The sequence below is a fragment of the Oncorhynchus gorbuscha genome, linkage group LG13, assembly GCF_021184085.1.
Source record: "Oncorhynchus gorbuscha isolate QuinsamMale2020 ecotype Even-year linkage group LG13, OgorEven_v1.0, whole genome shotgun sequence".
NCBI classification, from domain to species: Eukaryota; Metazoa; Chordata; class Actinopteri; order Salmoniformes; family Salmonidae; genus Oncorhynchus; species Oncorhynchus gorbuscha.
This window is the reverse complement of record NC_060185.1, coordinates 2774023-2788545: the sequence shown is the minus strand read 5'-3', so window position 1 is coordinate 2788545 and position 14523 is coordinate 2774023. Positions and strand designations below refer to the sequence as shown.

Below are 14523 nucleotides of genomic sequence, written 5' to 3'. Positions count from 1 at the left end.
ATAACACAACCACTAAACACAACCACTACACTGTATAACACAACCACTACACACAACCACTACACTCTATAACACAACCACTACACTGTATAACACAACCACTAAACACAACCACTACACTGTGTAACACAACCACTACACTGTATAACACAACCACTACACTGTATAACACAACCACTACACTGTATAACACAACCACTACACACAACAACTACACTGTATAACACAACCACTACACACAACCACTACACTGTATAACACAACCACTACACACAACCACTACACTGTGTAACACAACCACTACACTGTATAACACAACCACTACACTGTATAACACAACCACTAAACACAACCACTACACTGTATAACACAACCACTACACTGTATACCACAACCACTAAACACAACCACTACACTGTATAACACAACCACTACACACAACCACTACACTCTATAACACAACCACTACACTGTATAACACAACCACTAAACACAACCACTACACTGTGTAACACAACCACTACACTGTATAACACAACCACTACACTGTATAACACAACCACTACACTGTATAACACAACCACTACACTGTATAACACAACCACTACACTGTATAACACAACCACTATACTGTGTAACACAACCACTACACACAACTACTACACTCTAAAACACAACCACTACACACAACCACTACACTCTAAAACACAACCACTACACACAACCACTACACTGTATAACACAACCACTAAACACAACCACTACACTGTATAACACAATCACTAAACACAACCACTACACACAACCACTACACTGTATAACACAACCACTAAACACAACCACTACACTATATAACCCCCTACCTAGTCCACCTCAGCCCCCTACCTAGTCCACCTCAGCCCCTTCCTAGTTCCCCTCAGCCCCCTTCCTAGTTCCCCTCAGCCCCCTTCCTAGTTCCCCTCAGCCCCCTTCCTAGTTCCCCTCAGCCCCCTTCCTAGTTCCCCTCAGCCCCCTTCCTAGTTCCCCTCAGCCCCCTTCCTAGTTCCCCTCAGCCCCCTTCCTAGTTCCCCTCAGCCCCCTTCCTAGTTCCCCTCAGCCCCCTTCCTAGTTCCCCTCAGCCCCCTTCCTAGTTCCCCTCAGCCCCCTTCCTAGTTCCCCTCAGCCCCCTTCCTAGTTCCCCTCAGCCCCCTTCCTAGTTCCCCTCAGCCCCCTTCCTAGTTCCCCTCAGCCCCCTTCCTAGTTCCCCTCAGCCCCCTTCCTAGTTCCCCTCAGCCCCCTTCCTAGTTCCCCTCAGCCCCCTTCCTAGTTCCCCTCAGCCCCCTTCCTAGTTCCCCTCAGCCCCCTTCCTAGTTCCCCTCAGCCCCCTTCCTAGTTCCCCTCAGCCCCCCTTCCTAGTTCAGACAGAGAGACAGACAACAGACATCCTGACAGAGAGACAGAACAGACAGACAGAGAGACAGAACAGACATCCTGACAGAGAGACAGAACAGACAGAACAGACATCCTGACAGAGAGACAGACCAGACCAGACCAGAGGGAAAAACAGCCATTAGAAAACACAGGAGAAGAAGCGTGATCCATTTTCCGCTTCCTCCGTGTGTGTGTGTGTGTGTGTGTGTGTGTGTGTGTGTGTGTGTGTGTGTGTGTGTGTGTGTGTGTGTGTGTGTGTGTGTGTGTGTGTGTGTGTGTGTGTGTGTGTGTGTGTGTGTGTCAAGGGGAGTGCATTGGAAATAGTGACCTTGGTGGAAGCGGGTTCTGCAGGATCCTGTCTGTCAGCAGCAGTCTGGATGTATGAGACAGAACCTACAGCAGCAGTCTGGATGTATGAGACAGGACCTACAGCAGCAGTCTGGATGTATGAGACAGAACCTACAGCAGCAGTCTGGATGTATGAGACAGGACCTACAGCAGCAGTCTGGATGTATGAGACAGGACCTACAGCAGCAGTCTGGATGTATGAGACAGGACCTACAGCAGCAGTCTGGATGTATGAGACAGAACCTACAGCAGCAGTCTGGATGTATGAGACAGGACCTACAGCAGCAGTCTGGATGTATGAGACAGGACCTACAGCAGCAGTCTGGATGTATGAGACAGGACATACAGCAGCAGTCTGGATGTATGAGACAGGACCTACAGCAGCAGTCTGGATGTATGAGACAGGACCTACAGCAGCAGTCTGGATGTATGAGACAGGACCTACAGCAGCAGTCTGGATGTATGAGACAGGACCTACAGCAGCAGTCTGGATGTATGAGACAGGACCTACAGCAGCAGTCTGGATGTATGAGACAGGACCTACAGCAGGAGTCTGGATGTATGAGACAGGACCTACAGCAGGAGTCTGGATGTATGAGACAGGACCTACAGCAGGAGTCTGGATGTATGAGACAGGACCTACAGCAGCAGTCTGGATGTATGAGACAGGACCTACAGCAGGAAGTGAGAGAGGGCCGGAAGTGTTTCACTGGCATATGGCCAGAGTCCCTGTTCCATCTCTCACTCACACACACACACACACACACACACACACACACACACACACACACACACACACACACACACACACACACACACACACACACACACACACACACACACACACACACACACACACACACACACACACACACACACACACACACAGCCCGTGTTCAATCACCGCCATTGTCTCTGGCCTCAGAACAGAGAGGTCCTTCAGACATTATTTGCTCAGAACATTTTATTGTATTAATACCTACAGTCGGAAATCACTTGTGGATATTAACTCGGCAGTCAAATTCACCAATTCAAGCAGAAATGCCACTTTCCTGACCTGGATCATTTGTCTGAACTTCCCTAGGCAGTTCTACTCATCCCGGGGGGTTGCAGCAAAATGTCAAACCCTAGAGAAGAGGTAGGAGTGATTTTAGTAACGTACAGGAACTCGAGTCCAATTCTATCAACACGTCTGTTCTACATGCGCAACACGGACCCTGGATCATTGCTACTCTCCATTCCAGGAAGGTTACAAGGCTCCCCAACGCCCTTCCTTCAGCAAATCAGATCATGCCTCCATTCTACTCCTTGCCACCTATAGGCAGGAAATTAAAACAGGAACGGGACTGTTCAACGTTGGTCTGACCAATTGCAATCCTATGTTTCAAGATTGTTTTGATCACGCAGACTGGGAAATGTTCCAGGCCGCCTCCTGAGAATAGTATAAACACTAACTTGGTGATGTAGTTCATCAGGAAGTACACAGAGAATGATTACAATTTGTCCAAACCTAAACCTTTAAGGAGACTGGGAACATGGACATGAACAAACAGACCAGCTACCACCTTCGTCAGGCAATCAGAGGCAAAACAACAGTACAGGGACAAAGTGAAGTTGTAATTCACGGCTCAGACACAAGTCATATGTGGCATGGATTATAAAGGTTAAAACCGGCCCCGTCGTGGACACTGACGCCTCGATCCCAGACAAGCTAGATACTTTCTTCAGCCTCTTTGAGGAACTCAATATGAAGCCATCAACACATGAGGCTAATCAGGACTGTGTGCTCTCGTTCTCCGTGGCTGACAATAAGTAATGTAAGTGTGTTAACCCCTCTCAAGGGTGCTGGCCCAGACAGCACCCCAAGCCGCGTCCTCCGAGCATATCCCAATCTGTTATCCATTGTTCCTGTGCCCAATAAAGTGAAAGTAACTGAACTAAATGACTATCACCCCGTAGCACTTACTTCTGTGATCATGAAGTGCTTTGAGAGGATAGTTAGTCTATCTAAGTAACATAATAAAGAATCCCCAACAAAATCTGTCAATTTAATATTGATTATTAATTAATAGATTGATTGATTTTTTTTGTTGTTTATTTTTTGTTGTATGGGCTGCATCTCAATCCACAGCATCTGCCCTTCGACATCTGCCCTTCGACATCTGCCCTTCGACATCTGCCCTTCGACATCTGCCCTTCGACATCTGCCCTTCGACATCTGCCCTTCGACATCTGCCCTTCGACATCTGCCTTCGACATCTGCCTTCGACATCTGCCTTCGACATCTGCCGACATCTGCCTTCGACATCTGCCGACATCTGCCGATATCTGCCTTCGACATCTGCCGACATCTGCCGATATCTGCCTTCGACATCTGCCGATATCTGCCTTCGACATCTGCCGACATCTGCCGATATCTGCCTTCGACATCTGCCCTTCGACATCTGCCGACATCTGCCTTCGACATCTGCCGACATCTGCCGATATCTTCCTTCGACATCTGCCCTTCGACATCTGCCGACATCTGCCGATATCTGCCTTCGACATCTGCCGATATCTGCCTTCGACATCTGCCGATATCTGCCTTCGACATCTGCCCTTCGACATCTGCCGATATCTGCCTTCGACATCTGCCGACATCTGCCGATATCTGCCTTCGATATCTGCCCTTCGACATCTGCCGATATCTGCCTTCGACATCTGCCGATATCTGCCTTCGACATCTGCCGATATCTGCCTTCGACATCTGCCCTTCGACATCTGCCCTTCGACATCTGCCCTTCGACATCTGCCCTTCGACATCTGCCGATATCGGCCTGTGGAAGGTGGCTGAGCTACAGCTGTTTGCCAGTCCATGAGACATTTCGAAAATCGGTCTTGTCACAAAAATGTCTTTGGAGCCCAAATGGTTTGGCCCACAAACTAATAGGACCACTCTATGGAAAGTTGAGACTGTAACAAACTTATAGAGTCATGGCTCTCTCCGGATATATTTGTCTCCGTTTATTCACCCAGTGGGGTTTCCGTCCATCACGCGGAAGAAAGAACTCTTTGGGGAAAAAGAAAGGCAGAGGGGTTTGTTCATGATTAACAACTCAGTTGTTTGGTAACGCACAAGATCCTGATCTGGAATACTCACCACTGACGACCGCATTACCTCCCGAGATAATAATTTTCTTTGGTCATCAAATCAAATTTTATTTGTCACATGAGCCAAATACAACAGGTGTAGTCCTTACTGTGAGATGATTAAGAAAAATAAGGGTTAAGTAAAAAAACAAAAATAAATAGATTTGAAAAAAGAATAAACGTAACAAGTAATTAAAGAATAGCAGTAAAATAACAGCAGTGAGGCTATATACAGGGGGTACAGGTACAGAGTCAATGTGGAGGCTATATACAGGGGGTACAGGTACAGAGTCAATGTGGAGGCTATATACAGGGGGTACAGGTACAGAGTCAATGTGGAGGCTATATACAGGGGGTACAGGTACAGAGTCAATGTGGAGGCTATATACAGGGGGTACAGGTACAGAGTCAATGTGGAGGCTATATACAGGGTGTTACGGTACAGAGTCAATGTGGAGGCTATATACAGGGGGTACCGGTACAGAGTCAATGTGGAGGCTATATACAGGGGGTACCGGTACAGAGTCAATGTGGAGGCTATATACAGGGGGTACCGGTACAGAGTCAATGTGGAGGCTATATACAGGGGGTACCAGTACAGAGTCAATGTGGAGGCTATATACAGGGGGTACCGGTACAGAGTCAATGTGGAGGCTATATACAGGGTGTTACGGTATAGAGTCAATGTGGAGGCTATATACAGGGGGTACCGGTACAAAGTCAATGTGGAGGTTATATACAGGGTGTTACGGTACAGAGTCAATGTGGAGGCTATATACAGGGGGTACCGGTACAGAGTCAATGTGGAGGCTATATACAGGGTGTTAAGGTACAGAGACAATGTGGAGGCTATATACAGGGTGTTACGGTATAGAGTCAATGTGGAGGCTATATACAGGGTGTAGCGGTACAGAGTCAATGTGGAGGCTATATACAGGGTATTACGGTACAGAGTCAATGTGGAGGCTATATACAGGGGGTAACGGTACAGTCAATGTGGAGGCTATATACAGGGGGTACCGGTTCAGAGTCAATGTGGAGGCTATATACAGGGGGTAACGGTACAGTCAATGTGGAGGCTATATACAGGGGGTACCGGTACAGAGTCAATGTGGAGGCTATATACAGGAGGTACCGGTACAGAGTCAATGTGGAGGCTATATACAGGGTGTTACGGTACAGAGTCAATGTGGAGGCTATATACAGGGTATTACGGTACAGAGTCAATGTGGAGGCTATATACAGGTGTCCATAACATTGTCTCTGTGTCCAGGCTACAGGTGTCCATAACATGGTGTCTGTCTCTGTGTCCAGGCTACAGGTGTCCATAACATGGTGTCTGTCTCTGTGTCCAGGCTACAGGTGTCCATAACATTGTCTCTGTGTCCAGGCTACAGGTGTCCATACCATTGTGTCTGTCTCTGTGTCCAGGCTACAGGTGTCCATACCATTGTGTCTGTGTCCAGGCTACAGGTGTCCATAACATTGTGTCTGTGTCCAGGCTACAGGTGTCCATACCATTGTCTCTGTCCAGGCTACAGGTGTCCATACCATTGTGTCTGTCTCTGTGTCCAGGCTACAGGTGTCCATAACATTGTCTCTGTGTCCAGGCTACAGGTGTCCATACCATTGTGTCTGTCTCTGTGTCCAGGCTACAGGTGTCCATACCATTGTGTCTGTGTCCAGGCTACAGGTGTCCATAACATTGTGTCTGTGTCCAGGCTACAGGTGTCCATACCATTGTCTCTGTCCAGGCTACAGGTGTCCATACCATTGTGTCTGTCTCTGTGTCCAGGCTACAGGTGTCCATACCATTGTCTCTGTGTCCAGGCTACAGGTGTCCATACCATTGTGTCTGTCTCTGTGTCCAGGCTACAGGTGTCCATACCATTGTCTCTGTGTCCAGGCTACAGGTATCCATACCATTGTCTCTGTGTCCAGGCTACAGGTGTCCATACCATTGTCTCTGTGTCCAGGCTACAGGTGTCCATAACATTGTCTCTGTGTCCAGGCTACAGGTGTCCATACCATTGTCTCTGTGTCCAGGCTACAGGTGTCCATACCATTGTCTCTGTGTCCAGGCTACAGGTGTCCATACCATTGTCTCTGTGTCCAGGCTACAGGTGTCCATAACATTGTCTCTGTGTCCAGGCTACAGGTGTCCATACCATTGTCTTGGTAATATGTGCTTCATGATGGCCTTTGTTTTCATCACCGCCTGAGAGGACTTTCCCTCAGCTGCACTCCATTGGACATCCACGTTTATCTAGATTCTTATTGGCTTGTCCAGCTGTCAGTCACTTTTGTGGTAGGGAGGAGCCCGGCCCCTTGCAGGTGTGTTTGCTGGAGTGAAGCTGTCACAGAGGGTGTGTGTGTGTGTGTGTGTGTGTGTGTGTGTGTGTGTGTGTGTGTGTGTGTGTGTGTGTGTGTGTGTGTGTGTGTGTGTGTGTGTGTGTGTGTGTGTGTGTGTGTGTGTGTGTGTGTGTGTGTGTCTACTCTCTGAGGGATATGAGCAGCACAGGAAATACATTGGGGGGGGGGGGGGAGTAACACCTGCCTCAATGACGCCTCCCCCAACCACCAACTCTGCCTCTGATCTCAATCTGTGTGTTTGATCAGAGTTAACTCCCCAAACTGTTGTTCAACTGGGTCTTACGCTACACCGTAACCACGGGAACGGACTGTGGGAACGGACCGTAGGAACAGACACAGACAGTCATTCTTCAGGGGGAATCACCGTTGACTACATGACTTGTTGAAGTTGGTCTGATATTGACTTTTTGAATTGTGGGCCGGTACGGTTTGTGATCACACACAGAGAGTTGTTTGTGTGTTTCCACGGTTACATCATTTGTTGAAGCCCTGTTTTTTTCTTCTTCTTCTTCTTCTTCTTCTTCTTCTTCTTCTTCTTCTTCTTCTTCTTCTTCTTCTTCTTCTTCTTCTTCTTCTTCTTCTTCTTCTTCTTCTTCTTCTTCTTCTTCTTCTTCTTCTTCTTCTTCTTCTTCTTCTTCTTCTTCTTCTTCTTCTTCTTCTTCTTCTTCTTCTTCTTCTTCTTCTTCTTCTTCTTCTTCTTCTTCTTCCCAGGCGTGGAAAAAGCGTTGGTTCATCCTGCGTAGTGGTCGTATGTCTGGCGACCCTGACGTCCTGGAGTACTATAAGAACGACCGCTCTAAGAAGCCCATCCGGATCATCGACCTGCATTGCTGTGAGCAGGTGGACGCTGGGCTGACCTTCAAGAGGAAGGAGTTTCAGGATAGCTTCGTGTTCGACATCAAGACGTCAGAGCGTACCTTTTACCTGGTGGCAGAGACCGAGGAGGAGATGAACAAGTGGGTTCGATCCATCTGTCAGCTGTGTGGCTTCAACCAGTCAGAGCAGAACAACCACGGTACGTACCACTGACCTCTGACCCCTGAATCCTACTTAACCTTTAACCTGGTTGGTTCAACCAGTCAGTGCAGAACAATCACGGTATGTACCTCTGACCCCTGAATCCTACTTAACCTTTAACCTGGTTGGTTCAACCAGTCAGAGCAGAACAACCACGGTATGTACCCCTGACCTCTGACCCCTGAATCCTACTTAACCTTTAACCTGGTTGGTTCAACCAGTCAGAGCAGAACAACCACGGTATGTACCCCTGACCTCTGACCCCTGAATCCTACTTAACCTTTAACCTGGTTGGTTCAACCAGTCAGAGCAGAACAAATACGGTACGTACCCCTGACCTCTGACCCCTGAATCCTACTTAACCTTTAACCTGGTTGGTTCAACCAGTCAGAGCAGAACAAATACGGTATGTACTATGACCCCTGAACCTACACCCAGCCCTTAGCCCCACCCAGCGCTTAGCCCCACCCAGCGCTTAGCCCCACCCAGCGTTTAGCCCCACCCAGCCCTTAGCTCCACCCAGCCCTTAGCCCCACCCAGCCCTTAGCCCCACCCAGCCCTTAGCCCCACCCAGCCCTTAGCCCCACCCAGCCCTTAGCCCCACCCTGCCCTTAGCCCCACCCTGCCCTTAGCCCCACCCAGCCCTTAGGCCCACCCAGCCCTTAGGCCCACCCACCTAGGAGTCTTGTTTTATATCTGAGGTGCAGTAGGTTAGGGGTTGTTTTATATCTGAGGTGCAGTAGGTTAGGGGTTGTTATATCTGAGGTGCAGTAGGTTAGGGGTTGTTTTATATCTGAGGTGCAGTAGATTAGGGGTTGTTTTATATCTGAGGTGCAGTAGATTAGGGGTTGTTTTCTGGGTCTCTCTTGATCACCCTCTCTCCTTCCTCCTACATTCTCTAATCGGATCACTTTTGCCTCATTGTCAAAACGGCAGGCAGAGAACAGTAAATCAGCAATATGATATCACCATGCTGGGACGTTATATTGTGGCCCAGAAAACCTTAAGTGTTATTAGATACAGCTGGAAAGAAATATTGGATATCAGAGAAATGTCAATTTACTAGCACAACCAGCACTACGACCAGGAACACAACCAGCACTACGACCAGGAACACAACCAGCACTACGACCAGGAACACAACCAGCACTACGACCAGGAACACAACCAGCACTACGACCAGGAATAATACCACCACTACGACCAGGAATAATACCACCACTACGACCAGGAATAATACCAGCACTACGACCAGGAACACGACCAGGAATAATACCAGCACTACGACCAGGAACACAACCAGCACTACGACCAGGAACACAACCAGCACTACGACCAGGAACACAACCAGCACTACGACCAGGAACACAACCAGCACTACGACCAGGAATAATACCAGCACTACGACCAGGAACACGACCAGGAATAATACCAGCACTACGACCAGGAACACAACCACCACTACGACCAGGAATAATACCAGCACTACGACCAGGAATAATACCACCACTACGACCAGGAATAATACCACCACTACGACCAGGAATACAACCACCACTACGACCAGGAATAATACCAGCACTACGACCAGGAACACAACCACCACTACGACCAGGAATAATACCAGGAACACAACCAGCACTACGACCAGGAATAATACCAGGAACACAACCAGCACTATGACCAGGAACACAACCAGCACTACGACCAGGAACACAACCACCACTACGACCAGGAATAATACCAGCACTACGACCAGGAATAATACTAGCACTACAACAAGGACTACGACCAGGAACTCTACCAGAACTACGACCAGCACTACGACCAGGACTACGACCAGGAATACGACCAGCACTCGATACGACCAGGACTCCGACCAGGAATGCGACCAGGAATAAGACCAGCACTACAACCAGGAATAATACCAGGACTACGACCAGGAATAATAACAGCACTATGACCAGGAATTCAACCAGGAATACCACCAGAACTACTATCAGGAATACAACCAGGACTATGACCAGGACTACAACCAGCACTACGACCAGGAATATAACCGGCACTACGACCAGGAATATAACCGGCACTACGACCAGGAATACAACCGGCACTACGACCAGGAATACAACCGGCACTACGACCAGGAATACAACCGGCACTACGACCAGGAATACAACCGGCACTACGACCAGGAATACAACCGGCACTACGACCAGGAATACAACCGGCACTACGACCAGGAATACAACCGGCACTACGACCAGGAATACAACCGGCACTACGACCAGGAATACAACCGGCACTACGACCAGGAATACAACCGGCACTACGACCAGGAATACAGCCAGCAGTACGACCAGGAATACGACCAGGAATACGACCAGCACTACGACCAGGAATACAACCACCACTACGACCAGGAATAATACCAGGAATACAACCAGCACTATGACCAGGAGTAATACCAGGAATACAACCAGCAATACGACCAGGAATAATACCAGCACTACGACCAGGAATAATACCAGCACTACGACCAGGAATAATACCAGCACTACGACCAGGAATACAACCAGCACTATGACCAGGAGTAATACCAGGAATACAACCAGCGCTACGACCAGGAATACGACCAGGAATAATAATATATGTCATATTTTGTCCGCACCTCCCAGGGCATTTGAAGTGATTCCAACCAAACCAACGCCATCGGAGGAGAGGGTGCTGGAGCAGTCTTCTAATGAGGCTTAGGATGCCCGCACAACACCCACCACTTCCGAGTATATTACTCGCAAATATCCAGTTCCTTTTTAACAAAGTCGACGAAATTAGGGCAAGAGTTGCTTTCCAAAGAGAGATCCGGGATTGTAACATGCACTGTTTCATGGAGACATGGTTATCTGGGGACATGCTGTCAGAGTCCGTACAGCCAACGGGATTTTCAGTGCATCGCACTGACAGGAACAAACATCTCTCTGGTAAGAAGGAAGGGGGTGTACGCTTCATGATTAACGACTCATGGTGTAATCATAACAACATACAGGAACTCAAGTCCTTTTGTTCACCTGTCCTAGAATTCCTCACAATCAAATGCTGACCATATTATCTCCCAAGAGAACTTTCCTCGGTTATTGTCACAGCCACGCATACCAAGACGGCCATCAAGGATCTTCACTGGACTTTATGCAAACTGGATTTTTTTGTTGTCCTGAGGCTGCATTTATTGTGGATTTTAACAAAGCTAATCTGAGAACAAGGCTCCCTAAATTCTACCAGCATATCAAATGCGCGACACGAGCCAGTAGCATTCTGGACCGTTGCTATTCTAACTTCCGTGATGCACACAAGGCCCTCCCCCTCCCTCCTTTTGGCAAGTCTGACCACGATTCCATCTTGTTGCTCCCCTCCTATAGGCAGAAACTATAACAGGAGGCACCCATGTATAGGTCTATCCAATGCTGGTCTTACCAATTTGAATCCACGCTTCAAAATGGTTCCGATCATGTGGACTGGGATATGTTCCGGGTAGCCTCAGACAATAAAGTTGACTTCTACGCTGACTCGGTGAGCAAGTTTATAAGGAAGTGTATATAAGATGTTGTAACCATGAAAACCTTCCCTAACCATAAACCGTGGATTGATGACAACATTTGCGTAAAACTAAACATGGCCGAATACAAACAGTGTAGTTATTCCCTCAGTAAGGCAATCAAAGCGTCAGTATAGAGACAAAGTGGAGTCGCAATTCAACGGCTCAAACACCAGACGTAAGTGGCAGGGTCTACAGACAATCACGGACTACAAAAATAAAACCAGTCCTGACGCGGACGTCTTGATACCAAGGACTGTGGGCTCTCCTTCTCCGTGGCTGACCTGAGTAAAACATTTAAACATGTTAACCCTCGCAAGGCTAGAGAATCAAATCAATCAAATCAAATTTTATTTGTCACATACACATGGTTAGCAGATGTTAATGTGAGTGTAGCGAAATGCTTGTGCTTCTAGTTCCGACAATGCAGTGATAACCAACAAGTAATCTAACTAACAATTCCAAAACTACTGTCTTATACACAGTGTAAGGGGATAAAGAATATGTACATAAGGATATATGAATGAGTGATGGTACAGAGCAGCATACAGTAGATGGTATCGAGTACAGTATATACATATGAGATGAGTATGTAGACAAAGTAAACAAAGTGGCATAGTTAAAGTGGCTAGTGCTACATGTATTACATAAGGATGCAGTCGATGACGTAGAGTACAGTATATACATATGCATATGAGATGAATAATGTAGGGTAAGTAACATTATATAAGGTAGCATTGTTTAAAGTGGCTAGTGATATATTTACATCATTTCCCATCAATTCCCATTATTAAAATGGCTGGAGTTGGGTCAGTGTCAATGACAGTGTGTTGGCAGCAGCCACTCAGTGTTAGTGGTGGCTGTTTAACAGTCTGATGGCCTTGAGATAGAAGCTGTTTTTCAGTCTCTCGGTCCCAGCTTTGATGCACCTGTACTGACCTAGTCTTCTGGATGATAGCGGGGTGAACAGGCAGTGGCTCGGGTGGTTGATGTCCTTGATGATCTTTATGGCCTTCCTGTAACATCGGGTGGTGTAGGTGTCCTGGAGGGCTGCGTTGTGCAGACCTCACTACCCTCTGGAGAGCCTTACGGTTGAGGGCGGAGCAGTTGCCGTACCAGGCGGTGATACAGCCCGCCAGGATGCTCTCGATTGTGCATCTGTAGAAGTTTGTGAGTGCTTTTGGTGACAAGCCAAATTTCTTCAGCCTCCTGAGGTTGAAGAGGCGCTGCTGCGCCTTCTTCACGACGCTGTCAGTGTGAGTGGACGAATTCAGTTTGGTGTGAGTGGACCAATTCAGTTTAGAGATGGCCTCCCTAGCCGCGTCCTCAGAGCATGTGCAGATCAGCTGGCTGGTGTATTTACGGACATAGTCAATCAATCCCTATCTCATTCTGCTGTCCCCACATGCTTGAAGATGGCCACCATTGTTCCTGTTGCCAAGAACGCTAAGGTAACAGAACTCAAATCAAATCAAATCAAATTTATTTATATAGCCCTTCGTACATCAGCTGATATCTCAAAGTGCTGTACAGAAACCCAGCCTAAAACCCCAAACAGCAAACAATGCAGGTGTAAAAGCACGGTGGCTAGGAAAAACTCCCTAGAAAGGCCAAAACCTAGGAAGAAACCTAGAGAGGAACCGGGCTATGTGGGGTGGCCAGTCCTCTTCTGGCTGTGCCGGGTAGAGATTATAACAGAACATGACCAAGATGTTCAAATGTTCATAAATGACCAGCATGGTCAAATAATAATAAGGCAGAACAGTTGAAACTGGAGCAGCAGCACAGTCAGATGGACTGGGGACAGCAAGGAGCCATCATGTCAGGTAGTCCTGGGGCACGGTCCTAGGGCTCAGGTCCTCCGAGAGAGAGAAAGAAAGAGAGAATTAGAGAGAGCATATGTGGGGTGGCCAGTCCTCTTCTGGCTGTGCCAGGTGGAGATTATAACAGAACTAAATGACTATCGCCCCGTAGTGCTCACTTCTGTCATCATGAAGTGCTTTGAGAGACTAGTCACCTCCATCGCCCACATCACCTCCATCTTACCGGTCACCCTAGACACACTTCAATATGCTTACCGCCCCAATAGATCCACAGACGATGCAATCGCCATCACACTGCCCTATCCTATCTGGACAAGAGGAGTGCCTATGTAAGAATGCTGTTCATTGACTACAGCTCGGCATTTAACACACTGGGTCTCGACCCCGCCCTGTGCAACTAGGTCCTGGACTTCTGACGGGCCGCCCCCAGGTGGTGAAGGTAGGAAACAACATCTCCACCCCACTGATCCTCAACACTGGGGCCCCACAAGGGTGCGTTCTCAGCCCTCTCCTGTACTCCTGTACTCCCTGTTCACCCACGACTGCGTGGCCACGCACGCCTCCAACTCAATCATCAAGTTTGCAGATGACACTACAGCTTGATTACCAACAATGACGAGACAGCGTACAGGGAGGAGGTGAGGGCACTCGGAGTGTGGTGTCAGGAAAACAGTGGAAGTGGTAGACAACCAAAGCTTTAGTCTTGAAACTATCATTTAACAGATGAGTCAGAGTCTTCAGAGTCTGATGTTCATGAGGTGGACATTGAAGAGGTCCAGGGAGAAGATATGGAAGCCTGAGAGGAAGACAACCAAAGCTTTAGTCTTGAAA

At 48.0% G+C, this 14523-nt stretch overlaps 1 protein-coding gene across 4 annotated transcripts in view; it reads left to right on the top strand.

Moving 5' to 3' along the window:
* The window catches only part of gab2 (GRB2-associated binding protein 2), a 186363-nt gene that overhangs the window by 85571 nt on the left and 86269 nt on the right, over positions 1 to 14523 (top strand). For 2 of the 4 annotated variants that reach the window (XM_046293601.1, XM_046293600.1), the window contains exon 2: positions 7972 to 8275. In XM_046293601.1, the coding sequence (XP_046149557.1) occupies positions 7972 to 8275 (304 nt within the window). Of the gene's footprint in view, positions 1 to 7505; positions 7683 to 7971; positions 8276 to 8353; positions 8518 to 14523 lie in introns of those variants that run through there. The other 2 variants (XM_046293602.1, XM_046293603.1) reach the window with 2 other exon arrangements.